This window comes from Diadema antillarum, unplaced genomic scaffold, assembly GCF_040938485.1.
Source record: "Diadema antillarum isolate AM-2024a unplaced genomic scaffold, OU_Dant_1.0 scf00000226, whole genome shotgun sequence".
In the NCBI taxonomy this organism is placed as follows: domain Eukaryota; kingdom Metazoa; phylum Echinodermata; class Echinoidea; order Diadematoida; family Diadematidae; genus Diadema; species Diadema antillarum.
In genome coordinates this window covers 454,583-480,432 of record NW_027271115.1, presented here as the reverse complement: position 1 = coordinate 480,432, position 25,850 = coordinate 454,583, and the positions used below count along the sequence as shown (strand labels likewise).

Sequence of the window (25,850 nt, the reverse complement as noted above, 5' to 3'; positions counted from 1 at the left end):
ATGCTCAATATCTCAGTTTTGACAGTAATATATTCCCATTTAATTTTCATATGGATATAACCATACCAGTCCCAAATATGCAGAGGTAGGTATTAGTATTTATGTAGGCCTTCAGCTCACTGAGTTTGGACTTCTGCATCAGACATGGTACCACATGTGACTGTTTGAAATGCACATTTTCAGTTGCATAAAATGACACCTAGCAGATGTCTGTTTGTACACACTTTGGGCCAAAACATTTTAGGCTCTTGTTTCCCTTTTGCTTTCCTGGCTTGGCTGGTTGCTGCTGAAGAAGAAAGCCAGTCAGAAAACTTTGCAACTTTTCTTTCCTTTTTTCAAAGAAAAAAAAGAAAAAAAAGAAGAATGACTTGAGGCAGATGTAATTCTTTACAGTAGTTTGACACTGCTTTCTTCTTCTGAGGATAATGATAATGGCAGTGATGAAAGCAACCATTGTTGGTATTATGGATTTTTGAAGGATTTTTGATCTTTTAGCAGATAGGGTCAATGAACTTGGGAGCTCAAGCTGCGCGTATTAGAGGTTTGCACACACACTCTGAAGCGCGTGCTCTGCTTAGGCAAGGCGCCGCGTAACTGGAAGCTGATGATGTAAACAAACGGCTTCTATATTGGGAAATATTGGGCGATTTTCAGTATGCGTGTATAGTGGGTGGAAATGAGCTGCTTGGCAGAGGTCTGTGCTCTACGAGTGCTTTTCTAGTTATTGTTATTGTTATTTATCATTACTCTCATTGCCTTGAAAGATTTTACGAGAGGAAAGAATTACAGGTACAGTCAAGTAAATGACAACCTTGCCCTAAGCTTGCCCTTGCTTCTCATAAGGATATGATGGGAGGTCTCCTGGCCGACAGCATATTAAAAGATAGAGCAACGTTTCGCACCAAATATTTTTGTTACAATCCATCTGTGTATATACGGTTTCCCCCTTTGTGATCTCCGGGCTTTCAGCCGAATAGATATACGTGAATAACCAGTGCAAGGAAAGTAATCACCCGTGTGGTTTGATACTGACGCTACTGCAGAGGGAGAGTGGTTTTGGATTGGATTGGATGGAAGAAAAAGGTGGCAGAGAGAAGGTTGTCCAATCTGTGTTATGCATTTGTTTGTTTTGTTGGTTTGTTTTTTTTGCTTGTCTATGATGCTGCTGACACCCATCCTAAGATCCCCCCCCCCCCCTTGGGATCACCTGTCCTTCTGATTGAGATAGAGAGCAGGGCATTCACCTGCAGCATTAGTGAATAGGAGACAGAGAAATGATTAGCTCAGAGGGATCTCCCATTTGCATGCAGCTTTGATTCATATCCAGGTTCAGCCTCAAGAAACTTTCACCTGCTCTAATGTTTTGTTTTTGTATTTTGTTTTTCTTGAAGGTATGCATAGTTCATTACTCTATTTAGATGTACATATTCATATATTTTTCTTTTTTTCTAGTAAAAGGGGAAGCTTTTTGCCATATCATGATCCCACATGTGTTAATTAGGAACGATCTTCCCTAAGGTCCCGTAAAAACTCAAAACAGTGGCAGTGCTATTCAATTTTCATATTCAAAGAATGTGGTGACAACGCTGCACCAGTGCACCCCAGCTCTATTTGGGTGTACATGAAAAGCATGGAGCACTATCTCTATCTCCAAACTACAGTACTATGGTTTTGGGATTGTTTTTTTTTTTTTAAATAAAGCTGATATGGTACAATCTTCAAGTATTGTTCTTTAAAATCTAATATTTCAGATTAGGGTCCGGACATGTCTAGTTGAGAAATTTTGATTTTGGTTTCAGCAATCTTAGCAATTTCTATTCACGCATCCCTATGTGTTTCCATTATGTACCTCTCATCTTTCATATTATAAGTGAGGACGGTGAAGAGTAATTATCATCATGAAGACATATCTTTCTTAGATAGAGGCTGGTCATATGCAATGAGACATGAATCAGTAATATCTTCCTTATCTGTGAGGCAGATCTAGTTTGACATGTACTTCACATATTTTTAATTGACGGCGCTGCCGCCGGTTCAAAGGGAATAAGACTGTTGCAACCCCATCTCCTGAAATTCCTTGATTTCACTGTCATTGCTGTCAAAAAAAAAGAGGGGGGGGGGGATGAAATACAAAAGCCTGTCGACTCGCTGGCTATGACCTTTACAGATATACAATCTCTGTCAAAGTCATATCAGCTGACGGAAGTTAGCAGGAAATGTGGGAAAAAAGGGATAATAAAGCAAGAAACACATGGATGTCCAAGCGCATCAAAAGTTCCAGATTGTGGCAACAAGTAGTCGGATGTTACTTGCGGTCATTGCTCCGTAGCAAGTATGTTGGAAGTTCTGCAGCTACAAATGTCTGATATTACTTCGTGGGTACGGACTCCATCATAATAATGTTTCATGGTTTTAGGGGGATGGTACAGTTTTGTTGAGACTTGGCTTCAGGTTTTAACTTTTGATGGAGAGATAATGAGACACCTCTTTAAAGGCATAATTTACCATTTGCAGATGAAACAAAAACCCAGCATTAGTGCTTTAAAATAGTTCTTAAGTGTGAGTTAGGGATAGAAATAACCACTGTGAAATTTTGAATCAGTAAAAATAATTCTAAGTGTTGTTAAATATACAAAATGTGAACAATAGTTATAATAGGAATGTTTCCAAGCTACACCGTATACCGCTACAGTTTATTGAGAAAAATACTGACATCTCCTTAAAACTTAGGCTTTATTACAAAACTTTCACATGGAAGGGTGTTTTGTGGTACGACAGACTTACACATATGCATGAAAGGCGATATTTTGAACATATTGCAAATGACTGCTCCCAAAGGTAAACTGGACCTTTAATATGAAATTTGAAAGAGCATACAATTCCAAGAGTAATTCAACTTTTCTTTTATGAAAATTGGTTTTGAAATGGCTGAGATATCCAAAACAAAGCAATCCCAATAAAAGGTGGGACCCACCTTTCATTAGGATCGCTTTGTTTTACTTTGTTTTTTTATACCTCAGCCATTTCAAAACTGATTTGCATCAAATAAACTTTGAATTCCTTTTAAATGGTATGCTTTGTAACAAACATTTCATAAGTGGTTTCTTAGTATCTCACACACAAAAATTTAAAAGCTCAATTCTCATCTCCGCCAATACTATACCCATTCCTTTAACCCATCAAGTCCTGGTGGAATTTTCCCTGCAAAAATGTTATCATTCCTGCCATCATTAAATTGGCCACTCTAAAATTCACCGCGTGTCGAAGTCTGGAGAAAGATTAGATGGAACCACTCAGATTCATGTCATCTACACAAAATTAGAAAGAAGTGTACAAAATTTGCCAAAGTGAGAGAGAAAAGATAATTTAGTCTTTTAAAATGTGTTGCCAATCGGAGAATCAATTACAAAATAGCGATAAAAAGGTATTCAGAATTTTTGCAACTGAAAAAAAAAAATCATATATGATTATGAATAACAAAGGGCTCAAATGGAAGAACTCTTTTTCCTGTGTTTGCTATACTTTATGAAACTATAGAGTACTGAAGAGATGATGTAACAGCCTTTTGTTATAGCTTGGGTTGGGACCAGGCACACGGTGAGACACTCGGGCAGGTGAGGTTGTTTAGAACCAGTTTATTCCACAGCAATGAACAGCTGTGACATCACACTTTGGTACTCAATTACAATAGTGATGAATAGTAAAATTTGCAATTAAAAGGATATACCATCAAACCACAGGAATGTGAATTCTTGGACTTGATGAGTGAAATGTGTCCCTTCTCTCTGAGGAGTGACTTTACTGTGTCGTTTTGAGAGGATGCTGGAATTTTTTATGGTCACTATCCGTGGGATGTGATCTCTGGGGCTTAGTGTTATGACAGTTGACTCTGCAACCTCCCCAAGGAATAATGGACCAAATAATTTAGAAACAATAAGCATAAAATGTATGATATCACTAAAACACCAAAACCGATGACAGTCACACACGGAATTCATTTGCTAGATAAAGATGGTAGAGGCCATCAATTATTTAGTGGTGTTATCTTCACAAAAAAATCATAGCCATGCTTCGTTTATTTCATTGGCATGTGTTTTTAAAGCAACAACACATAAACAAACGTCTTCCTCAGTCCAGCAGTCCCCTTTAAACCAATTAGAATTGAGCATGAAGGTGATGTATATTTGATTGGAAATTTATCTCTTGTTGCAACAAGGCCCTGTATTCTTGTGTGGGTGTAAATATGGCTGTAAGATGGGTTCAAGCCTAAGTGTGAGAAGTTCAGTGCCTAATCTAGTGTATACAATCACATACCTGCAGAATTGACTTCCAGGGGACATCTCTTTCTGCAACTAATTTGCTTGTTCCAGGTTTATAGTGCCAAGAGAGCAAAAGGAGTGCAAAACATCCTAATGCATATGAAAAAAATAGAGATAAACTTGATATATATTGTTAGAAGAGTCGTGCACAAAATCGGAAAGACATCTACGTATAAAGTTTGCCAATCTGAGAGAGAAATATTTGTGAATTTAAAGGGATAGTACAGTATTGGTGGAGATGAGAATTGGGCTTTTAACTTTTTATGAGATACCAAGAAAACACTTATGATATAGTACAGAGCATACCATTTTAAGAGGAATTCAAAGTTTATTTGATGAAAATCAGGTTTGGAATGACTGAAACATCCAAAAACAAAGTAAAACAAAGCGATCGTAATAAAGTGTGGGTCCCACACTTTATTAGAATCGCTCTTTTTTGGATATCTCAGCCATTTCAAAACCAATTTTCATCAAATAAACGTTGAATTCCTCATAAGATTACATGCTCTTTCATATTTCATAAGAGGTTTCTCATTATTTCACCAAAAATGTTAGAAACCCCAAAATTAGGTCTCAACCAAAACTGTACAATCCCTTTAAGAATCCAATGTAGATTAGTGATTTAGAGGCTTTTGAAAATTCGTCCACAGAAGAAAACAATTACCTATGAACAACAAAACGGCAAGCAAACGAGAAGTTGCCAACATTTCCCGGCCCAAAGCAGATGGGAAGGAATGTATGCAGTGGTGTTATAGAACTTTGCATTACAAGTTGACGATTTTGAGATGTCCATTTAACATTTAATGTGACTCTCTGACATTCAAAGCAATCATAATCTATGTATTTGCCCAGTTTTGCTCCTTGTTTTTGACTCATGTAGTGCTCTTTTCATGCAACATTTGTAGTTTTTCGTTTATGGGCTGCTTGAATTAACACATGGCCTGTGCCCCAGAATCTATTATGAAGTGATGGCTTTTAGAAGTGCAGAGCTGGCTGTGACTATAGTAATGTCTTCTTTTGATGGGGGGGGGGGGGGGGGAGGCAAAGAAGGGATATCATAACCACATCTGGAATGACATTACCATGGGTCTCTCAAGCTGCATATTAATAGGAGATTATTTGCCCCTTCTTGTAATTTGCACGAAGGATCCAATTTAATCCTTACGGGGCCAACACTTCAAAAATGCCATCAGCATCTTTTAATTGTGCAGTTTTTGTCCCAGTGGTGACAATAAGAGTTATAAAAGAAAGAGGGTATGTTTCCAAGAATCAAAGGCACTTCTTTTTTTTCTCCCTCTCTAATCTTGATATCTTCCTCCGCCAGGGGAGAACAGGGGTGATGGTGTGCGCCCTTCTCTTGCACCAGGGGCGGTGCTTGACGGCGGCCAATGCAATGGAGTACTACGGCAACGTCAGGACCACAGACGGAAAGGTAGGTTCCGCCCACCCTACCGGTTCAAAGTTCGAGAGAGTCTGTTCGAATGGGATCTCCGTCTGATGCACTCGCAACTCCTAGACGATCTGAAATATGCATACTCTATTCCGTTTGAACTCATTAACCCTCTCACAACAATCATCTAAAACTTTCGTTGATGTTTTTTTATGTGAACGGGGTCCATGTTCCTATACGGTCACAGGAGCAGGCAGACTAATAAGTGCAGCCACATGGGTTTGCAGACAGAACAGTTTGTAAGAGACATAGGACAATATTGCTTCTCATAGTAGTGGTTTTTCAGATACATCAGTGACAACCTGTAGTATCAGTGTAGAGCTAATAAGCACTTTGAGTGATTTAGCATTGTCTACATGTACATTGTATGTGCTTAATTAAGACAAAGGCATTTGAAATACTCCTTGATAGATCTGTTGACAATAGAAGAAGGGAGCTCAGTGTAATCACGATATGTTCAATTGTGTATATGTGCCTAGCCCAAAGCCTGTCTTCTAGAATGGAGTACAGAAGCATTTCAAAATGCTTGACCGCAGGGGGGCAACGTCATCTTGGCTCACTCATTACCCCCTTCTCTACCCCTCTTTCTCCATCAATCAGGGGTCACTATTCCAAGTCAGAGGCGCTATGTACAGTACTACGGGGAGCTGGTCAGGCAAAATGCCATCTACAAGTCGGAGATGGTGCTACTCAAGCGGGTGCAGCTCTTCACGATACCCATGATGAGCAGCGGCACGTGTTCGCCGTTCTTCTCGGTCCACCAGCACAAGGTCAAAGTTCATACTCAGGAAGTTGTCAAGGTGAGAAGCAGCAGAAGCAGCTGCGTCCTGCCCAACCGCATCCATTCAATGATAACCCTCAAGGTGTTCAGATGCAAAAAATTTATATGAAAATGGTATAGCTATACGATTAGTTTATACGTCTAAACACTGACTAACGAAACAACTTATAATAAAACAATGTAAAACGAAATGACGGTCAGAGCATCGTTTCAAACTAGTACTCGATAACAAATCAGCATTCCATCATGTCCATTATGCTTCTAAACGGTATGGCGACCAAAGAACAGTATAACTGGACGAGGCTTAATGGGAGTGCGCACGAAACGGGCGATGTCATGACCATAACAATATGAGCAGTGGGAAACTGCGCATCTATGCGACGTTTTCCAGAACGGTCGAGATCAGCGTCTGAACAGTCTGTCGGCTATACGGTGATTCTTTATATGTTGTTTCTTTATCGAGTTTTGGTATAAACAGGCTTGCGTGAACAGGGGGCTCTTTTTTTTATGTGACACTGGTAACTTTACCTAGCAGTGATGGGTAGACTTAGCACAGACAAAGCCAAGCAAACTTCCTTTTTTTTTGGGGGGGGGAGGGAGGGAGGAGGGATGATTATTATCCATTTCAGGGCTAATCTAGCACATATTTGGAGTTCCGGTCTCTCGAGAATCTGTATCGGAACGATGTAAAGGTATCCAAAGGGTTAAAGAAAGAGCAAGAATACAATGAGATTTGCTGGGAGCGTATGATGGTTGCATTAGGGACTTTCATTTTGTGGAAAATATTGGTTGAAGTGATTACTCCAGATGAGATGAGTTGTGGTTTTGTTTCGTTTTTTTAGTTTTTTTGTTTTGTCTTCAACTGTAGCAGATGTAGTCAATACTGGTAGTTGACATTTTCCTGTTATTTGCCTGACGTGATAGTCCAGTGAATGTCTCCCCAGAAAGCTATCATCAAAGAGTATTTAGCAAAGTTCAGTCAGCAAAGTGGTATCCAATACCACATTGAATATCAGTCGAAGTGTGAGATTTGGTGCTGACCACAAAAATGTCGCCTTTCCGGGAAATTTGGGGGATGTGTGAGCATGTGCAAGACCTCTGGTGATTCTCCGTCTTGAAGTGAGGTGCATTTTTAAAAGCATTTTGGAATGCTGCGGGGGTTTCATGGGCTGGAACAGACTCGGAATTTGGAGTTAAGAAGTTGAGGCAATGAAATGCAAAACATCATGAATCAGGAATGCCACTTGCAGGATTGTTTGATAATCTGATGGAAGAGTTACGTGGAAATGCAGTGGCATGATTATTTGGAATTGAGGAAAGGTGTTTGCTTGTTTTCTTTTTTTGTCAGACCAACTGAAAATGTAGACAGCCTGGGTGATGATGAATCAAGTAAAGGAAAATGTAGCTCACAAGATCAGTTTGAAGATCTAGCATGACAATTTACATAGAAATGGGGAATGTTTTGGCCATGGAAATGGGGAATGTTTCAGTCATGTTGAAGGGACAAAAAAAAAAAAAAAAAAAAAAAAAAAAAAAAAAAAAAAAAAAACCCAGTCAGACAGATGCTTAGATTAGAAAGGCTCGTTGATCAGGTAGAGTGCTGTGTGTAGCTGGTTGTATCAATTCAGACTTGTTAGCTTTGAATAGGATAAGGGAAATTTTCTGGAATTAGTTTATTGTGCTAAATACTGATATCCTAGGGGTAATTTAAAAAAAAAATATATAGGTTTGTTTGTTTGTTTTTTGCGGGGGGGGGGGGGGGGGGGAATAATTAATACAAAGAATATTGTATGAAATCATCTTGACGAAACACCAGAGAAAAAGATATTCAACTTGGGCAATTCAGTATATCATTTCAGAGATCCATTATCAATGTTAGAATACCCAAAAATATGAAATGAATGTCGATTTGCCCCCTCTCCCAGTGTGTGTGAGTTAGGCATAGATAACCTACTGCAAAAGTAGAAATTTTCGCACATTTCTAACAGCCAGAAACTAGCGCAAAAAATAAAGGCACCCAAATATTTTTTCTTGCCATATGTTCCAGTAGTTGGTGTCTTGATACCGCAGAATTAAAAACATGCGAAACTCTTCTTACCTGGCCGAGTGCTAAAAGATTTGTTGCGCGAAAATATCCACTTTTACAGTATTCATTATTTCAATGTGCCAACATACTGACATATGATCATGCCATTGGAATTTTTCTAGTGCAATCCAGTGCATCTACTTGCTAAGAGGGTAAGTTAATATCAAGATTTTTGAGAGATGTCACTGAGGTATTAAATTGACACATATCCTGACTATCAATACAAGAAAAAAAGAAGGAAATTGCAAAAAATTTGAACTGGAGTAGAAGAACAGATGTGGTAGTAGAACAGGAGCAAAAAGTGTGTTTGCAATTGCAATATGAATATGATGTTTGCAATATTTGCAATGTACTTTCTGGCAATACCAGTCTAGACGCAGAAATAATTCTTTGTTTCTGTAGAGGTGGATAATAATGAAGTTCCCATAGTTTCAGAAAATCCTCTGTGACGTGAATGACAGAATGTCTTATCTTGTGCCCTGCATATCCTTTATAACTTAGGCCTTTTTTCTTCCTTTCTTCTTCTTCTTCTTTATTTTATTATTTTTTCTTTGTCAATAATTGAATTTCAATTATGCTTCCTCCTGGAGTAATTGTTTTTCCCCTATGAACTGACATACTTTCGGCAGGCATAATACATCTGTTGAAAAACAGAACAAAACCATCCCGAAACGAAACAGAACAAAACACATGCACACACACACACACAACCCAAAGCCTTGGGGTATGCAAGTTCCTTGTGGTTGACTGGATGGGTTTTAACTAAATTTGCGGTGTATGTATGTGATGAATCGGGCGTTTCGGTGGAACAGCGGAATTAATGTGCATTTTCATTTGTGTGTGGCCCGATTTTGTTGGTTGAATTAAAGGAAGCACTGCCGTCAAAGAGCTTGTATGTGCAAGCGAGAAGTCGCCTAGCAGTATCGATTGAGCACCCCTATGAAGTATATGTTTCTGTTATCACTGATGACTGTCATAAGAAACTTAGACCTGTCATCTGCAGCAAACGTGTGAAACTGGCTTAGTCAGATCATCTCTGAAAGTTAATGAGATATCAGGCCTGTATGCAGGTATTTCGTCGTCATATTTCATTCCTGGCTATTAAAATCACATACAGCATAGTTGAGACAGACTGCGAATAAAGAACAAAAAAACGAAGAAGTATCCATTATGACAACGTACATGTTGTGGGGTCAAGATCCTCTTCTTCTTTTCTTTTCTTTTTTTTTGGGGGGGGGGAGGGGGGTGGAGATATGAAACATCAGGCATTGTCCAATGTCTTATTCACCTGAGATATTTTGTAAAAAGATCTATTGAGAGATAATTTTAAGCATTCACCTGCTGTCTTTATAGCCCTGTTTTGACCCCCAAAAACATAGCGTGTCGGTGAGAATTTATTGATGCAATCAACCCATTTATTTCACCAGCTACCTGTCCTGGGGACGCAAACTTCTGTGTTTATCAGAGCGGTGCTTGAAGTCCACATTTTTGTGATAATGTGCTTGCAGCCAAATTATCCAGGTTCAAACCTCCTGAGAAAATTATGTGCTTTCTTGAATCGTATGAATGAAAGATGAGGTGTGTTTGAATGATAAGTGTAAGTCTATTTTCTTTTTCTTTTTTACGATTTTTATTTTTTTATGTAAGTCAGCAACAGGAGTACTGTGTGATTTAAACTTGATGCAAAAGACCAGTTAGTCATTCTAGAGTTTGTGGCATTGGTTGTGCTTGAATCTTGCTGCAGAAAGATAAACTTTATCGTCCAGATTTTTTTTCCCCCTCTTATATGCCCAAACTACTGGGCATGTCTCTAGAAAGCAGTCTCTAATCTGAAGCAGTTTTTTTTTTGCACTTGTGGCCATGACAAATACATGTTACCATAATGTGTCAGTGTCCTTTTGCACTGCCCGTTTGGTGCAACCTCCAAACTTGCATCCTAGATCAAATTTTGGTGTCGGTTTGTGGGGGGGAAAATTGAGAACACACGTAAATGGCAACTGGTTGGGAAAAAAAAAATGTGCACGATGGGAAGCTGCATAATTCCTTAGCAGAAAAGTCGTTGGCTTCACGGAGAAGAAATCGGCGCACTCGAAGCTTTAAATGTCCTGATCAAAGTGGATGATGTGGGTGAGATAATAACAGTGATATACTGTTGCCATTAAGATACTTCTAATGTTAAAAGGGCAGCACAACATGCCTTTATGTATTGCTTGTGGTCACTGGATATATTACACATCTAGACTGAGCACCTTTAAAAAAAAAGAAAATCAATAGAAAAAAAGAAAAAAAGATTTGAAAGAACAGTGTCTGTTCTTAGCTTGTTACCAGAATATTTTTGTTGCTTTTTCCCCTTTTAACTTATATATCTTCATAATACTGTATACGCCATATATTTAGTGAGTCTAATTTTTCGGCAATCAGGACTTCCCGACAATTTTGCGAACGGTTAAATTTGCGAAAGGGGAGTACAGAACGGAGAAATGCACGTGTGCACGTCGCACTATGATCGGGATCAGATTTGATATTTCCATGCATTGTTAGAATTCGCGAATGGCACTCAACTCATGAAATTCGCAAAATATATGGTGTATACAGTACATTCCACATCCTGTTGCTGTCTTAACAGAAGTGTGTGTTGGTTATTTTAATGTTTGAGGTTTGCTGCTAGAGCAGTTCTTTATCTGTTGCAACTGATTGACAAATTGCCCTACATCCGACGTAAATAAGCACTGAATTGATCAGTGTTTTAGTGGTAGCCATGATAAAAAATCATGGGCATACGTACTCAAGCAGGATTCGAACCTACAACCTCCTGATCTCCGGACAGGCATCATCTCCACTAGACTGCCGAGCTTTCGCCAGACAGCAAGTGTTGGTTCTAATCCTTATAGCATGCAGCGGGTACTGTGTAATTATTCAAATTCATGAAATTCTTCCATCGAGATGTTTCCGTTGCAATTGATTGACAAATTGCCCTACATCCACGTAAATAAGTTCTTTATCTGGTCTTACAACACCAATTACACAAGGCTTGAGGTTTAAAATAAACTCTGGTCTGCTGCTGAAAGAAAGACATAACAATTAAAAAAGAAGAAAGAAAAAGAAATGAACGAAATGTAACATTTTTTTTTTCTTCTGCTTTGAAAGCCATGGGTTGTACAAACTGTGCTGCCGCAGTATATATCTTGAATAAACAATGAGAAGCCAAAAAGCTACTCTGTGGTAGTAAGTCATGGCCTGTTTTCTATGATTGTTGTGCCTTGAATTTTTCCAAGGCATTGGGGGATTTTTGTCCCCGCCGAACGAGTTCGAGCAGGGGACTATGAAACGGGCTCTGTACGTGTGTGTGTCCGTGTGTCCGTCCGTCCGTGTGTGCGTCCGTGTGTGATCAAAATCTTCAATTTGCTACTTCTCTGTCATTTATGAGCCAATTTTGATTCTGTTTGCTTTATATGATAGCACTACATGGGAGCTTTGAAACTCCTACACAGAATTTCAGTCGTGACCTTTGACCTTGACCTTTGACCTATATTGTACATTTTGCTACAAAATGCTACTCCTTCGCCATTTCCAACCTGATTTCAATTCCGTTTGCTTTATGTGATGGCACTAGGTGAGGGCTTCAAAACTTGTACACAGAATTTTGACCTTTGACTTCTTTGACCTTTGACCTTGATTTTTTCCCTATATTGCACATTTTGTTACAAAATGCTACTTCCGGCGGGGACATATATTACGCAACGCGTAATTTCTACTTTTCCTTGTTTTTTTTTTTTTGTGTACGGCAACTGATTGGGGATGTTGCTTTCACAGTTTAGGAAGCAAACGATGCAGCTCATGATTGCCTAATTTTGTTTGTTTACTCCTTTTCTTTACAACCTTGTGCATTTCCAGGGAATCAAGAAAGGACTATCGTGCGTCGAATTTGAACTGCCAAAACCGTTACAGCTACATGATGACGTCAAAGTGGAATTCTATCACAAATCAGGGCTCCTAAAAATGGTAATATTTTGCTTCTTTTGTCTGTGTGTTATTTTGTGTGTGAGTTTTTGTGTTTTGTTTATATGTATGTTTGTGCGTAGAAGTGCATCTATGTAGTTATCAATATCATAAACACATTTTGTTTCTCAAACTTTTGTTAAGTAGTTTCCATGGACACTCCTGATCCTACAATCTTAATTTCTGATGTGTTGAGCATGCATCTAGAATGACATAACTTCCGTTACTTTTCATCAGTCTCTTCTGAACATATGATTGAAGAGTAGTTACAAGAAACTAGAAACTTGCAGGCTCCCTTCTGAAATACACGAGTATGTTACGTTTATGTAGCTCATTTAGCCTATGATGTCTGTATTTGACAAGAACTTGTGAATTCATCGTGTTTATAGAGATGTGGGCACTTCCACAGTAAAAGGGTATATTTCAGGGATGTTGCTTCATTTTCTGTTTCCAGTGTGCATGACCCCCAATGTGATAGGATCTTTTAGAACAGTTTAATGAGAGATGACTTTGCTGCAAAATTGCTTCATAGAAGCAATCTATTAGAATTTTTGCCAAAATGAAAAATTTGGGGGTAACGTATGTAACGCTGGACAGACATCTATATATGTACTAACATATGACAGTCAAATATGTTTTTCAAGTGAATGGCCTAATACTGATTAGGAAAGACAATAATAGCCCTGAAATTCTATTGAACATTGTGTTTTATATCATTTCTAGACTTAGTGGTGAACATACTTACATGGACAGACAAAAATGTGATAGCTTTGTCTGTCCATGTTATGTGTGTTCACCTCTTGACCCGGAAGCTGAGGAGGAATAGGGTTCACTGAGAGGTCACCCTAACTTTCAAGTTTGTTGATTATCATGTCTTCCCTTGTCCACATTGAACTACGAGTGGGGACCCCTGCAACTCGTGGATATAATAGAGCATAAAACCTAGGATTTCATATGATTCTAATCATCGACTAATCTTTAAGACTGTTAACATGTGAGTGCATCCACATGAGGCTTAACTACGAGCTAATCATTGAAGATTGAAACTTTGAGCTAATCTTTAAGCTTAAGAATGTCGTGTTAGCGTAACATTATTGCTCTCAGATATTTCCAAATTGTTAAATACATGAGGCAGATAATGTGAAGGAAGCAGGGGCTCTTCAGCTATGGGCAACTTTCTGCGGCACCCCCGACTAAGGATATGATGGTCTTTGGGTTGAAAATTCATTGGTTCTGGGTTATTACACCTCAGAATTATCTACATAAAAGTACATCTAACTCAGCTCGGTGTGTTTGTGTGCGTATGTGTCTGTAGGCAGTGTTATACTTCCCAAAGTAATGTGATGATAGTTTTAGTCATTATTGCATTGATGTGCAGTGTGAAACCAAATAACCTGCTTGTGATGGCAAACCAAATTTTTAGAATGGAGCAAGTTTTTCCCTCTGAATGGAATATTTTGGCAGCGTAGCAGCACATAATGAATAGCATCATGATAGTTTGCGCACAACTCATTGTGGCTAGCTAGCACATGTACATGTATGTGATATCATGTACCAAATATGTGGCAGCAACACGCTGCGCATGATATGCCAAAATAGTTTTTTTCAAATTCAGCTATACTGTTTCATTGCAGTGAAACACTGACAATATCATCATGGTAATTCTAGCATGATCTGACCTATTGTGCGAATGTGGAAATATGAAGTGAAACACCTTCGTTGTGTTCGTTATTGCACCTACCGTTACGTTGATCCAAGTCTGTAGAATGTCAAATGGCTATTAAATCTGGGAGGGGGCATTGGCCAGTAGCTGTCATACCAGAATGCTATCTAGAGACTGCAAAACTCTCTCCACCATTATGATGGATTAAAGGGAAGGTAGATGGCCGTTGTCGTTGCGTAAGTCATTACCCATTTCCGATGGTATGCAACCATTCGGCTGAAAATTATAGTATATTCCATGCACATAAGCACTCTTAACCACACCACTAGTGTACTCCCCTTCCAACCCCTCCAGTCCCACCTCCCCCAACAAACATAGGCAACCTCCACCCCTCCCTTCCCCTACCCCCCCCCCACACACACACATACGCACAGACAGAACAGCTCCCCTTGTTTTAGTTTCAACATTAATACCACAGTCCCGTATATGATTCATTGATAGCATAGTACTCTGTGGTTTCTACATCTGCATAATCGCGCATGACACTTGATACGCACAAAGGGAAGTCTCCCCACAACAAAAGCGGCTGGTCGCCTAATTGCCGACAAGGGATGCATACTGTGCATTATTGAACTGTGAGTGTCGCACTGGGGACGTGGTGGCCATATGAATGTCTGCAACATGCTGCAGGGGGGAGGGGGGAGGGGGGGGAGGGGGAGGGGGGATAGGGGTGAGAGACGGGCATTATTCAACATCTCATTGTCATCTCGGTCCCGGGGTAAAGGGTGCAAGTGTGAAAGCAGACAGGATGTGGTTACACTAGCGATTTACTCTGGGTGTAAAACGTGCTGGATGGATATCCAATCCCACTGCCACCAAGCTTCCTCCAACCCGACCACCTGCCCAGCACAGTTTTGCCATGTCTGCCTTCCCCATAAAGCTGATGTGTGGTGATTAGCCTGTTGAATGAAGGCTCTTTTTCCCCTCCTTTCCCCCCCCCCCACCTTTTTTTTTTTTTCTTTCTTTCTGGTTCACTGACTGGCAAATGTGTGATGATACTTCTGCAAAGTTTGATCCCCCTGTAAGAATACATTTACAGGTGGATGTCGGTGGGGGACGGTCAGATTACTAAATTACAGATGTGGCGTGATGAGTCCAAACGGAACATGCTCTAAGAGAGGGGGGAGGGGGGAAGAGTTGTGGTAGGCAGATGCCTGCAGGAGTATGGAGACCCACAGACAGGACGCCCTCGTGCGGGATTAGATTGCGTTCAAATTCTCCATTGCGCCGGTAGGCGTCTGGGGGCGCCAAACTGAATTATCCTTCCGGCCCCGGCGTGCGCGCTCGTTGCATTCGTGATCGTGTTAGTGCAATTGGATGACCGTAATTGCCAGCCGCAGGGGCCAGTTTATATCCGTTGGGGAATATTTGAATGGGAAGCAGTGTGTGGATGGTTCATTTACTGTGCTCTGCCATTAACCTGGTACACACAACTTATTTACTCCTCAGCCTGGGGTGGTTACAATTAGGAGATACGAGTAATTTTGCCCAGGGCAGAAGAAAGAAAAAAAAAAACACCACAGACAATCAATCTAGACGCCCACATTTCTAAAAATATAATTACAGTCCCTTGCAAGGAAACTGAGCATAAAATAAGAATAACATGGGATAAAAGGACATGCTTGCAATTAATGGTAGTGTTGAAACATTTATATTTCAGTATATAAAGCATTATCATCTTTTTCCCCACGTCTATAGATGTATGTATATTGTGTATTTATAGGTATTACTAAAGATAGATGGTAATGATAAAAGCAAACATTGTTCCGACATATAAATAGGCAATGAAGAATGTACCCTAATGACTAATGAGGAAAGCTAGAAGACTGTAAATGACCTCAACCCCTTAGAAAATAGCAACTAAAAAAAAATAGAAAGAGAAAAAAGAATCCCATGCCTATTGTAACAACAACAACAACAACAAAAATCCTAAAATTATTCTGCGGAGAATTAAATGCAATGACATGACTGTGAGTGCAGCGATAGGTCATTCTTTTATTTTCTTTTTTCATTTCCTACAGAAACATATAAATATTTTACAGAAGTTGAATATATAAATTACATCACAATACATAATAAAAGATAAGTTGACAGAATAATCTAAGTGTGCAGGTCTGTGGTGATCTGCAATATTCTTTGCCTCTGAGCCCAAGGTGGGAAGCAAAATACTGTGAATACTGTAAAACAAAAAACATTGGCCCCATGAAACTTTTTAGAATTGGAGCCGACAGTCCTTGTTTTTTTTTTGCAGCATGAAATTTTCTCGAACTGCCACTGGTATTCAGTGCATTGTATAGACAAAACTTTTTGTGTGCATTTTACTTTTGCAAATCTTGGCTCCCTGCGAAATTCGCGAAAGTCTCATGCATATGAAAATTTCTAGTTTTACAATACGTCCACAGGTAAGGATCTTATAAAAGTGTCCATATGTTACTGTATACCCCGAATATTTGGTGAGTTTTTATTTTCACGAATTTCTCGAGTCCGGTGCTTTTTGCAGATTTAGATTAAAACATGCAAAACTATCAACTGTGATCCTGACATGTATGTGATGGGCATACATACACTTCTCTGTTCAGTACTTGTACTCCACAATCGTGAATTGGACCACTCGCTAAAGTGGCGGGAAGTCCCGATTTGCAGAAAAATTAGACTTGCTAAATATATGACGTATACAGTATGTGTGTGTATGTATGTAGTAAGCTTGTCTGTCTAAAGGGGTGGGGAGTTCTTGAGTGAGAAAAGGAGAGCGAGAAAGAGAGAAGGAAAGAAAGAAAGAAAGATAGATAGATAGATAGATAGATAGATAGATAGATAGATATAGAGGTGTGAGTGTGTGTAATATATATTATTTGTAGCACTTAACCTTTTACAAGGAAGTGAGAGGGCTGCTACGCCTTTCCTTCCTGTGGAGTGGTCTTTAGTGGAACACTCGAGGTCAGGAGGTACTGTACACTTTAACTGATGATGGGATCAAGTTTACCAATGCGTCACTTTTGAAATGTGTAGGTGCATATATATGCACACCTACACACATACATGTATATATCTATGTATGTGTATGTGTGAATGTGTGTATGTGTGTGTGTATGTATGTATGTATAATGCATGTATAGTGTAGGTAGGTATAACTGTAGGTACAACTGTATGCATTGGTGTATATTTGGGTTTTCATTTAATCGATTTAAATGTGTAGATATGGGCTAATCGTTGTGTCCCTCAACTGATTTTTTTTTTCACCATGTTCATTCAGGTGGGAGATATTGATAGATTTTTGTTATCTTTCTATAAATTGGTCCTTAGTTTAATTCTTTTTTTAGAGCAAGGGAACTGAATTGTTCATATTGCCATGGGAAATCTGTGATTCAGAATTTGAAAATAAAACTGTGAAAATTTGTAGTGATGGAGAGAGACAAAAAAATAAAAAATAAAAATAAATAAATATATATGTATACACATACATATAAACATACACACATAGCGAGAGAGAAAAAGTGAGAGAGAGAGAAGAAATGAAATCAAACTTTTTTTTTTGGGGGGGGGGGGGGAGGGGGGATTGGGATAAGCTGTCCTATCTTGGGGCAAAGTGAAAGCACCAAATTGTATTCAGTGTCTAATGTACCTTTAGACCTCCGAAGGAAATGATGCTGTACGGGATATCAAGGAACACGCATTATGGCCGGAAATCTGCAAAGATGGACTGCATCTGATTGTCTCGTTTACCTGTCATATCTCGTAGGGCTGCTAGAATAGTTCACCACGGACTACAGTGTACAACTCCTCGATTGCTGCAACAGGCACCAGAGTAGAGTAAAAACAAAACATTGCCGGGGGGGGGGGGGGGGGGGGGGGAGATAGGAGAGAAAGAGAGGATGGGAATGAAACTTCCAGTACATTGAGTGAGATGTGTTTAATAGCTGCCTGCTGATCAAGGCTCTACCAAGATTGCAGCTTGGTTCATACATAGAGGGAATGAAAAGGAAAGAAAGAATGAAGAAGGTAATGGTAATAGGTGGAAATAGGTAATAGCTGAGCATTCCCCTGGCCACAGCATGACTGCTGATTATTATACAAATAGTGAATGGTCACGAGTGCGATGGTACAAGATTTCACACGAGGTGAAAGATAGAGGTGCTCTATTCAACAAGGCAAAGCCGAGTTGAATAGTGCGCATCATCTTTCACCGAGTGCAAAATTTTGTTCCATTGCACGAGTAAAGACCATACACTATTTGTTTTATGCAACACCGTGAACGTCATCAGATTTGGTCCTCACAGATTCTTGAACTTAGCACAGAATTGGCAACCATTTTCTGTGAAAAACGTATGAGTAGCCTCACAGTCGCAGTCACCGTGTACGTACATACAGGTACGCGAAACGAAGTTGTTTACACAAATGAGTGACAAAAGTACGCTCTTGTAAGCGTACTTGTCATTGTTGAGTGCGCGCGGCAAATGTTTGTTTATTGTGACATCAGAGCCGTGTGATGGAACAAAATCTGTGAGTCAATCTTGAGTTTAACACGGGAGTCAGTGGAAATGGATGACGTCAGCCAGTGGGCAATGGAACTTTTCACTAAATGTGATGTGATGGGCAATCGACCAATCGGATAGCTACATTTCATATAGGTGTTTTATAAACTTATATATCAATACACCCTGCAGGAGACAGCAGATGGATTTAAAATTGTACGCTTTTGATACTGTATGTATTGACAGGGTAATGTTAAGTCGTCTAACCATAGAAATATGAATAAAAAATTGAATACATGTATATGTCACTACAACAGTTACCACAAAGATGCGCACTCTCTGTTGTATTATAAAATGGGCTTTAGAATCTCTGCTCTTTGATTAATCAATTATCATACATTGATTTTAACTGACTCACACTGTGCCATGCGTCCAATTGTTATCTAAAATGCTACTGTACGAATGTCATTACTATCATGAATGTATACATGCCCTCGTAATTACAAAATTACACCGCCACTTCTTTCATCATAAGTGTAATGATGATCTTTTTGTCTGTGTCAACCAATTTTAATTAGTATATTTTTGTCACGGTCGGTGTTATCTAAAATGCTACTGTATGAACGTCATTACTATCATGAATGTACATATGCTCTCGTAATTACATAATTACACATTCACTTCTTTCATCATAAGTGTAATGATGATAATCATATTTAGGAGACAAAGTGAATCTTTTTTTGGTTCAGTTTAGCATGCCCCATATTTAATATAGTCAGTGTTATCTAAAATGCTACTGTATGAACGTCATTACTATCATGAATGTACATGTGCTCTCGTAATTACATAATTACACATTCACTTCTTTCATCATAAGTGTAATGATGATAATCATATTTAGGAGACAAAGTGAATCTTTTTTTGGTTCAGTTTAGCATGCCCCATATTTAGCATAGTCAGTGTTATCTAAAATGCTACTGTATGAACATCATTACTATCATGAATGTACATATGCTTTCGTAATTACATAATTACACATTCACTTCTTTCATCATAAGTGTAATGATGATAATCATATTTAGGAGACAAAGTGAATTTTTTGTTCAGTTTAATAGCATGCCCCATATTTCGCCTAATCAGTTTTATGTCGTAAATTGGAACAGCCTTAAAAGAGTCACAGGTTGTTTTTTTTTCACAACAGTATTTGCCGTATAGGATTGTGCATGTTTGATCCGAAGATATTTGCCACTGTGTGTATGGTTATGATACTTGCTGATTGGGTCATCTTTTCTCTCTCTCCCTATCCCCTCCCCAACCCCAACCCCTTACCATGCCCCTCCCCTCTCTGTTGCCAAACCAAAATGGCCGCGGGGTCACCACAGGACAAGAAGCCCATGTTCCACTTCTGGTTCAATACCTACTTCATCGTCCACCCCATCCAACAAGACCGGGAGGAGCGGGGCCGCGGCAGGCACTCACGCCTCAGCAGCACCAACAGCACGGCTTCCTGCTTGTCGGAGCAGGCGAGGGCGCCCTGCTTCGCCGAGGAGGAGGAGGAGGAGATGGCCAACGGGGGCGAGGAGTTCGTGCTTGAGCTGAAGAAGGACGAGATCGACAAGGCCAACAAGGATAAAACCAACAAAGTCTTCTCACCAAACTTGAGGGTGAGAAAACTTTTGCAACCGTTCCTCTCTCCCCTTCTCTCTGTCTGTTCCCCCCCCCCACCATCTCTCTTTCTCTGCAGCTGCAGTCACACAGACAAAACTTTACCAAGTTTGAATCCTCAAAGTTTTGCCAGTGTGACAACAAGCTTCCCAAAACCTCTCACTAAAACTAGGGAAATTTCCTGAATTCTTGCAAATCTTCTCGAAGTCCAGACACACGCAACTGAAAGTTTGTGAAGTTTGCCATGTGACCATTCCATCGTGGTGCTGCCAAAGCATGCGCTCAATGGGAGGTACGTGTGTGCATTGTTACGTCACAATCATTAGCTGTCGGACGGTGCGCGCTTTCTTCTGTGTTGCGCATGCACTCCGGTGACCCAAACTTGGAAAACTGAAACTTTGAGAAGATTGGCTGCCAGTGTGACTGGACGAGCAAAGTTTGCGAAAAGATCGCGGAGTTGAATTTCGAGAAGTCTGGCAAGTGTGATGGCAGCTAATCTCCCTCTGTCATTGTCTGTCTAAAATTAGCATTGCCTTCATTTTGGCCCAATTTACCTGAAAATGTTGTCATTGTGCAAAATGTGACTGATCTTTTTTTGTTTTGTTTTGTTTTGTTTAATCAAAACCATACTGCCATTAGTTGTGGGATGCAAATTTTCTGAAGGTTAATTCAATTCTAGAAAGAGAATTTACACGGGGGTAATATACAGTAACTTTGGATGCAATTAGCAAAACAAAGGATGAAATATTTTTGAGATGAACTGAACAAAGTCAAATCATTAAGAGCATCATTATGGGGGCACCTGTAATTTTGTCATTTTTGCTGCTCGGCTGCTGTCATTTTCAGATTTCTATTGTCTGATGCACACGTAACGTTACTGATTTCCCTAATTGTTTTTTTTTTTTTTGTCTCTCTCTCTCAGAAGACAAATTTTCTTAATGACTCTGTGTCTGACTCATCAAGGATGTTGCGACAGCCAAAGTACATTGCCTTTCAGAATGCCAGAAAAAAAAAAGCAATATTAGGCTTTTCTTGTTCAATGCTACTCATAACAAGGAGCTCCTTGCAGTGTTGATATACATGATCTTTATATGACGATAGAGGTATGTATAATCGTTTGTCTCGCAAGGAAAATCGTAGCTGAGGCGTATGACGTTTCGCTCAGATACCTTTTTTTATTGTTATTTTTTATTTTATTTATTTCATTTATTTCATTCTCATTTCTCTTCGTAAAGTAAATCAGGAATTCAGTCATAAGCATATATACATCACAAAAGCATAACCTTTACGAAGCTCAGCAGTAGGAGCGAATCATCGTATGCTTCACCTATGATTGTTTTTTTTGTTGTTGTGAGAAATGATTATATATACCTTTATCGTTATAGAACTCACTGCGATTGTTAACATCTTCACAATGATTTTTATATCTATGCAAACTGTCATAATGGCCATACATGTGAGGTGTTTTTACTAAAAAGTAGAATCTTTATGATTGCAGCTAGACTCGTTCTAAGACGTGTAAGTTGTCATAGTGTCAGAAAGTCAAGTCAATTTCTTTTTTCGACGGTGACACGGATGATTGGATTGGATGATGCAGATGTACAAATTCCCCTTTAGCTGTAACCTATATATAGGCTAGCAAAAATTCAAAATTGTGTAAAACAACCATCTGAAGACCATTTATGACGGCCCAGCTCAAAACCCACAAAAAGTTACAGATGAGGATTCTCTGTAAGTAACCAAAATATGTCATTTGGGTTGGTTGACCAACTCAAATCTTTAAAGTTTGACTTACTTGGGAGAGCATTTTTTTTCTCTACCTACTCTCAAATTGATTTATTAGCAATTTTCTGGGCCATGTTTTCTTGGACAGGCGCTGCTTTCACTGAGAAATAGAACACATTTTTATTTCATCTTCTGCTTAGCACACCTAAGTGACCCTACTCTTAAAAGCCACTCTTCTCCCTTTGCTATGAAACTTCATCTTCTGTTACTCTCTTTTTATTTCACTCATTTTCAGAATGGGTAAGGATAATCCAATTTACACATGTTATATATCATTTCAAAGCTGAGAGTTTACTCTCTCAAAGATATGTAGAAAAGTGGAAAATCATTCTTGCCTGCATGTATGGGTTTTGAGCTGGGCAGTCACATTTGTGCTGAAAAATAGAAAGCAAAGATGTGAGCATGTTTGATCTATGTAAGTTTTGAACACTTCAGTATTGTCATTAGGAATCACATATATCTCTTCATCTAATGAAGGAGCTCAGCTTTGTAATTGTTGATTACTAATATCAGCCTCCCCCAAAATTATTTTTGTGTTCATCTCGTAGGTCAAGTTGTTCTTTTCGAGATCACCCAGCGACCAGGCGCCACCCACGCCCGAGCCCAGCGAGAGCAACCTCAGCCCGTCACCGAGCGAGAACGACCTCCTCGACCACCAGAACTCCTCTGGCACGGATTCGGGAGAGGACGACGACGATGACGTCATCTACCAAACGAGCGTGTCCTCCCTCGTATGATAGCGGTTTTTGGACTCTCCCTGACAGAGAGAGAGAGAGAGATGGAGAGAGTGAGAGATAGAGCGAGAGAAAGGAAGAGAACGAGAACAAGTTCTCTTTGCCAATGTATCTTTATTCTTATTCTCTCTTTTATTTCATATTTTGGGGTCATTTGTATTGTTGCGAGTACAGTACAAGCAGTTGTATGACGATTCCCAGCACTCTGTGGACAGTTGGAACCTTAGTGTATACACAGTGTCTACACAGTGTCTGCATGGTGTCTACACAACAGACTGAGTTTAACAGGAGTGGGTATCCTCCCCCCTCTAATTAAGAAGATTGATGCTATCGGCCAAACCCCTCATGGTATGGAATTCGTAGATGACGACGCGCAAGTCCCTCCGTCCGATCTGTGGGGACAATGCCACGCCTGTAGATTTCCACGCCTGTTCCTGGATGGCAGGGGCCAGCGTGTTTTACCGAGTAGTGCGTAGTATGTTTGCTTCAGGTCCCCACTGCAAGTTCGTGCTAGCTGCACTTTTCGAAGTAGCCACGTCCCCAGCTGCGACCCACGGATCTTCTCGCCAAGTCAAGACACCACGACAGATGACTCCGCCCAGGGTAGCTGATCTGTTCATCTTCCTGCTAATGAGTGGAGGTGTCCTTCGAGTCATCTGTTCGCTTGATCCTCTTTCCTTGTGGGTCTGGGCAGACCAATGATTACAGTTTTGGGTGTCCAACTTTAGGAGTGAAGTGGGAGGGAATGTTGCCTGTTGATATTTTCGCAAATGACATCACTGGCCAAGAGAGATGATGGTGGAATTTGACAAGAACAAAATCATTAATCTTGGTATTATTTCTGTTTTGCAGAATTTAAGATAATCACTTTCAAGTACTTTGTTATACATTGTATATGTAATATTGTAAGGCAGACTAATAAAGTGTTAGAAGAACCGGCGACTTTGACTAGCTTTTGCGAGGAGGTGTTTCCCATTAAGAAAACTGGATTACATGCAGAAAGTTTGATAATGCATTCAGAAGTGAACATACGAAAGCAAGATATGCTTGAAATTGCGCATTACAGACAACATGAGAGTCCAATTTTGTCCAAGACTGCTCAAAATTCACAGACATAAGCTAGGTAAATATTTGATTTACTCCCTTACTGAGCTGCCATAAAATGTTCCCCTTCCTGCCAGACTGTGTTTACATGCAAAAAGGTCAGTGAATGATATAATCGGTGCATTGCTGGTGGCTAGTGACTGTGATTCGCACAATAACTCAGACATCCATGCCCCTAAGTTCAACCCCCCCCCCCCCAAGAAAAAAAGAGGAGAGAAAAAAAAAGAAAAAGCAACAAGCACTGAGATGCAATAGCCATTGGTAGAATCCATAAGATCATGTGTTACTTTTATTGTGGTGCCTTCCCCCCGCCCCCCAAGTTACACTCTGATGACAGAGTTTTGCTGAATTCTCACAATTCTGGCTATGCAGATGGACAGAATTTTTATTTTCATTTTCATCATTATTGGTACATATTTAAAGCTGGAATCTGTAGAAAGAGGAAAAACAAATTTACCAGTACAAGTAAGCACTCACACACACATTTTGAAGGAATTACCTACTGTAAATGATATATGAAAGACATAATCAATGAAGAATATGTCATGGATTTAATCATCTATTTTCGTTTGCTATGCCAAGATTTTAGAAAGAATCAAGAATTGTCACGTATATGCTCAGTGACTCATTAAAGTGGCAGTAGAAGGTTCGTTCGCATTGACATTTTAGATTCTGGAGAGGGAAAGGGAATTGGCGGAAATACCATATGTCAAGGGATAATGATATAACTGGATGCATCTGCTTCATGAGCCTCATTTTGAAGTCTTTGAAAGCGTGTTCTATTTTGGATTGCCCACTCACCCACCCTAATGAATCTTATAATACAAGTATGGCTGCCTTAAAGGTAAAGAATGACAGTATTTGTACTTTTGCCAACCAATCAGCGGCCTACCCAATGTAAAACAATAGGTTTCCCCCCACCCATGATCTTTTGACAAGCCTTGAAGTCTAGCCTTTGATGGTCTTCTGTTACACACACACACAAAAATGAAAGAAAAAAATCATTGTCCTAACCTTTAGTCTCTCAGTACCCCCATTCCACAGAGATTTTTTCCTCATCAGTCACTCGTTGGAAGCAAAGTTTGATCTGGTGCGCTAGACTGACATTACAGTGCTGCATAGCAGACCATAGCTTTTGTTTTTGTTTTGTTTTATTTAGTAACACTGACCAAATCCCTGTCACAATACTCTGTCATGTAGATTAAAGTTCTGTATGGATGTGAGTCATCACTGCCCACCAGCAATGCATATTGGTCCTTTACACAAGACTTTGGAATGATGCACGAAAGACTCTCAGTTGCTGCCTTGCCGTTTCGCAAGTCATGCCTGCAGAAAGCATTATCAAAGAGACGAGAGTAATCCTCATGTATGAGAGGTATGGTTTTTATCCCCCCCCCCCATTTATTTATTTGTATTTATTTTTGTTTGTTTGCTCGGTGCACTCCTATGCAGATGTAAACATGTTGATTAAATGTGTAACAGGAGTGTTGTGTAGAAAGAAGCAAAAAATATTTTAGCATTCATGTCAGATCAGTGTAGGCATCTTGGGTCTCTCCCCTGTGTAACAAAGGTCTGCCAAATTTTGGACCGTGAACAAGTGTCCCGACACTTTATTCTCCGTGTTGTAGGAGGGTCGGCTTTAAAAAGTGCAACCTTGAAGCCTACCATATGAGCTGCTGTCCCTGTGTGTATGTGTGTGTCCGAGAAGTGGACCGTCGGAGCACAAAACTCA

At 39.7% G+C, this 25,850-nt stretch overlaps 1 protein-coding gene across 1 annotated transcript in view; it reads left to right on the top strand.

Moving 5' to 3' along the window:
* Positions 1-24,299, top strand: part of LOC139724733 (phosphatidylinositol 3,4,5-trisphosphate 3-phosphatase and dual-specificity protein phosphatase PTEN-like) — a 94,555-nt gene extending 70,256 nt beyond the window's left edge. Inside the window, exons 5-9 of the mRNA XM_071635855.1 lie at positions 5,644-5,755; positions 6,370-6,569; positions 12,531-12,638; positions 20,213-20,494; positions 22,829-24,299. Coding sequence (XP_071491956.1) covers positions 5,644-5,755; positions 6,370-6,569; positions 12,531-12,638; positions 20,213-20,494; positions 22,829-23,017 — 891 coding nt within the window. The 3' untranslated portion in view covers positions 23,018-24,299. The remainder of the gene's footprint in view (positions 1-5,643; positions 5,756-6,369; positions 6,570-12,530; positions 12,639-20,212; positions 20,495-22,828) is intronic.
* The last annotated feature ends 1,551 nt before the right edge of the window (positions 24,300-25,850 follow it).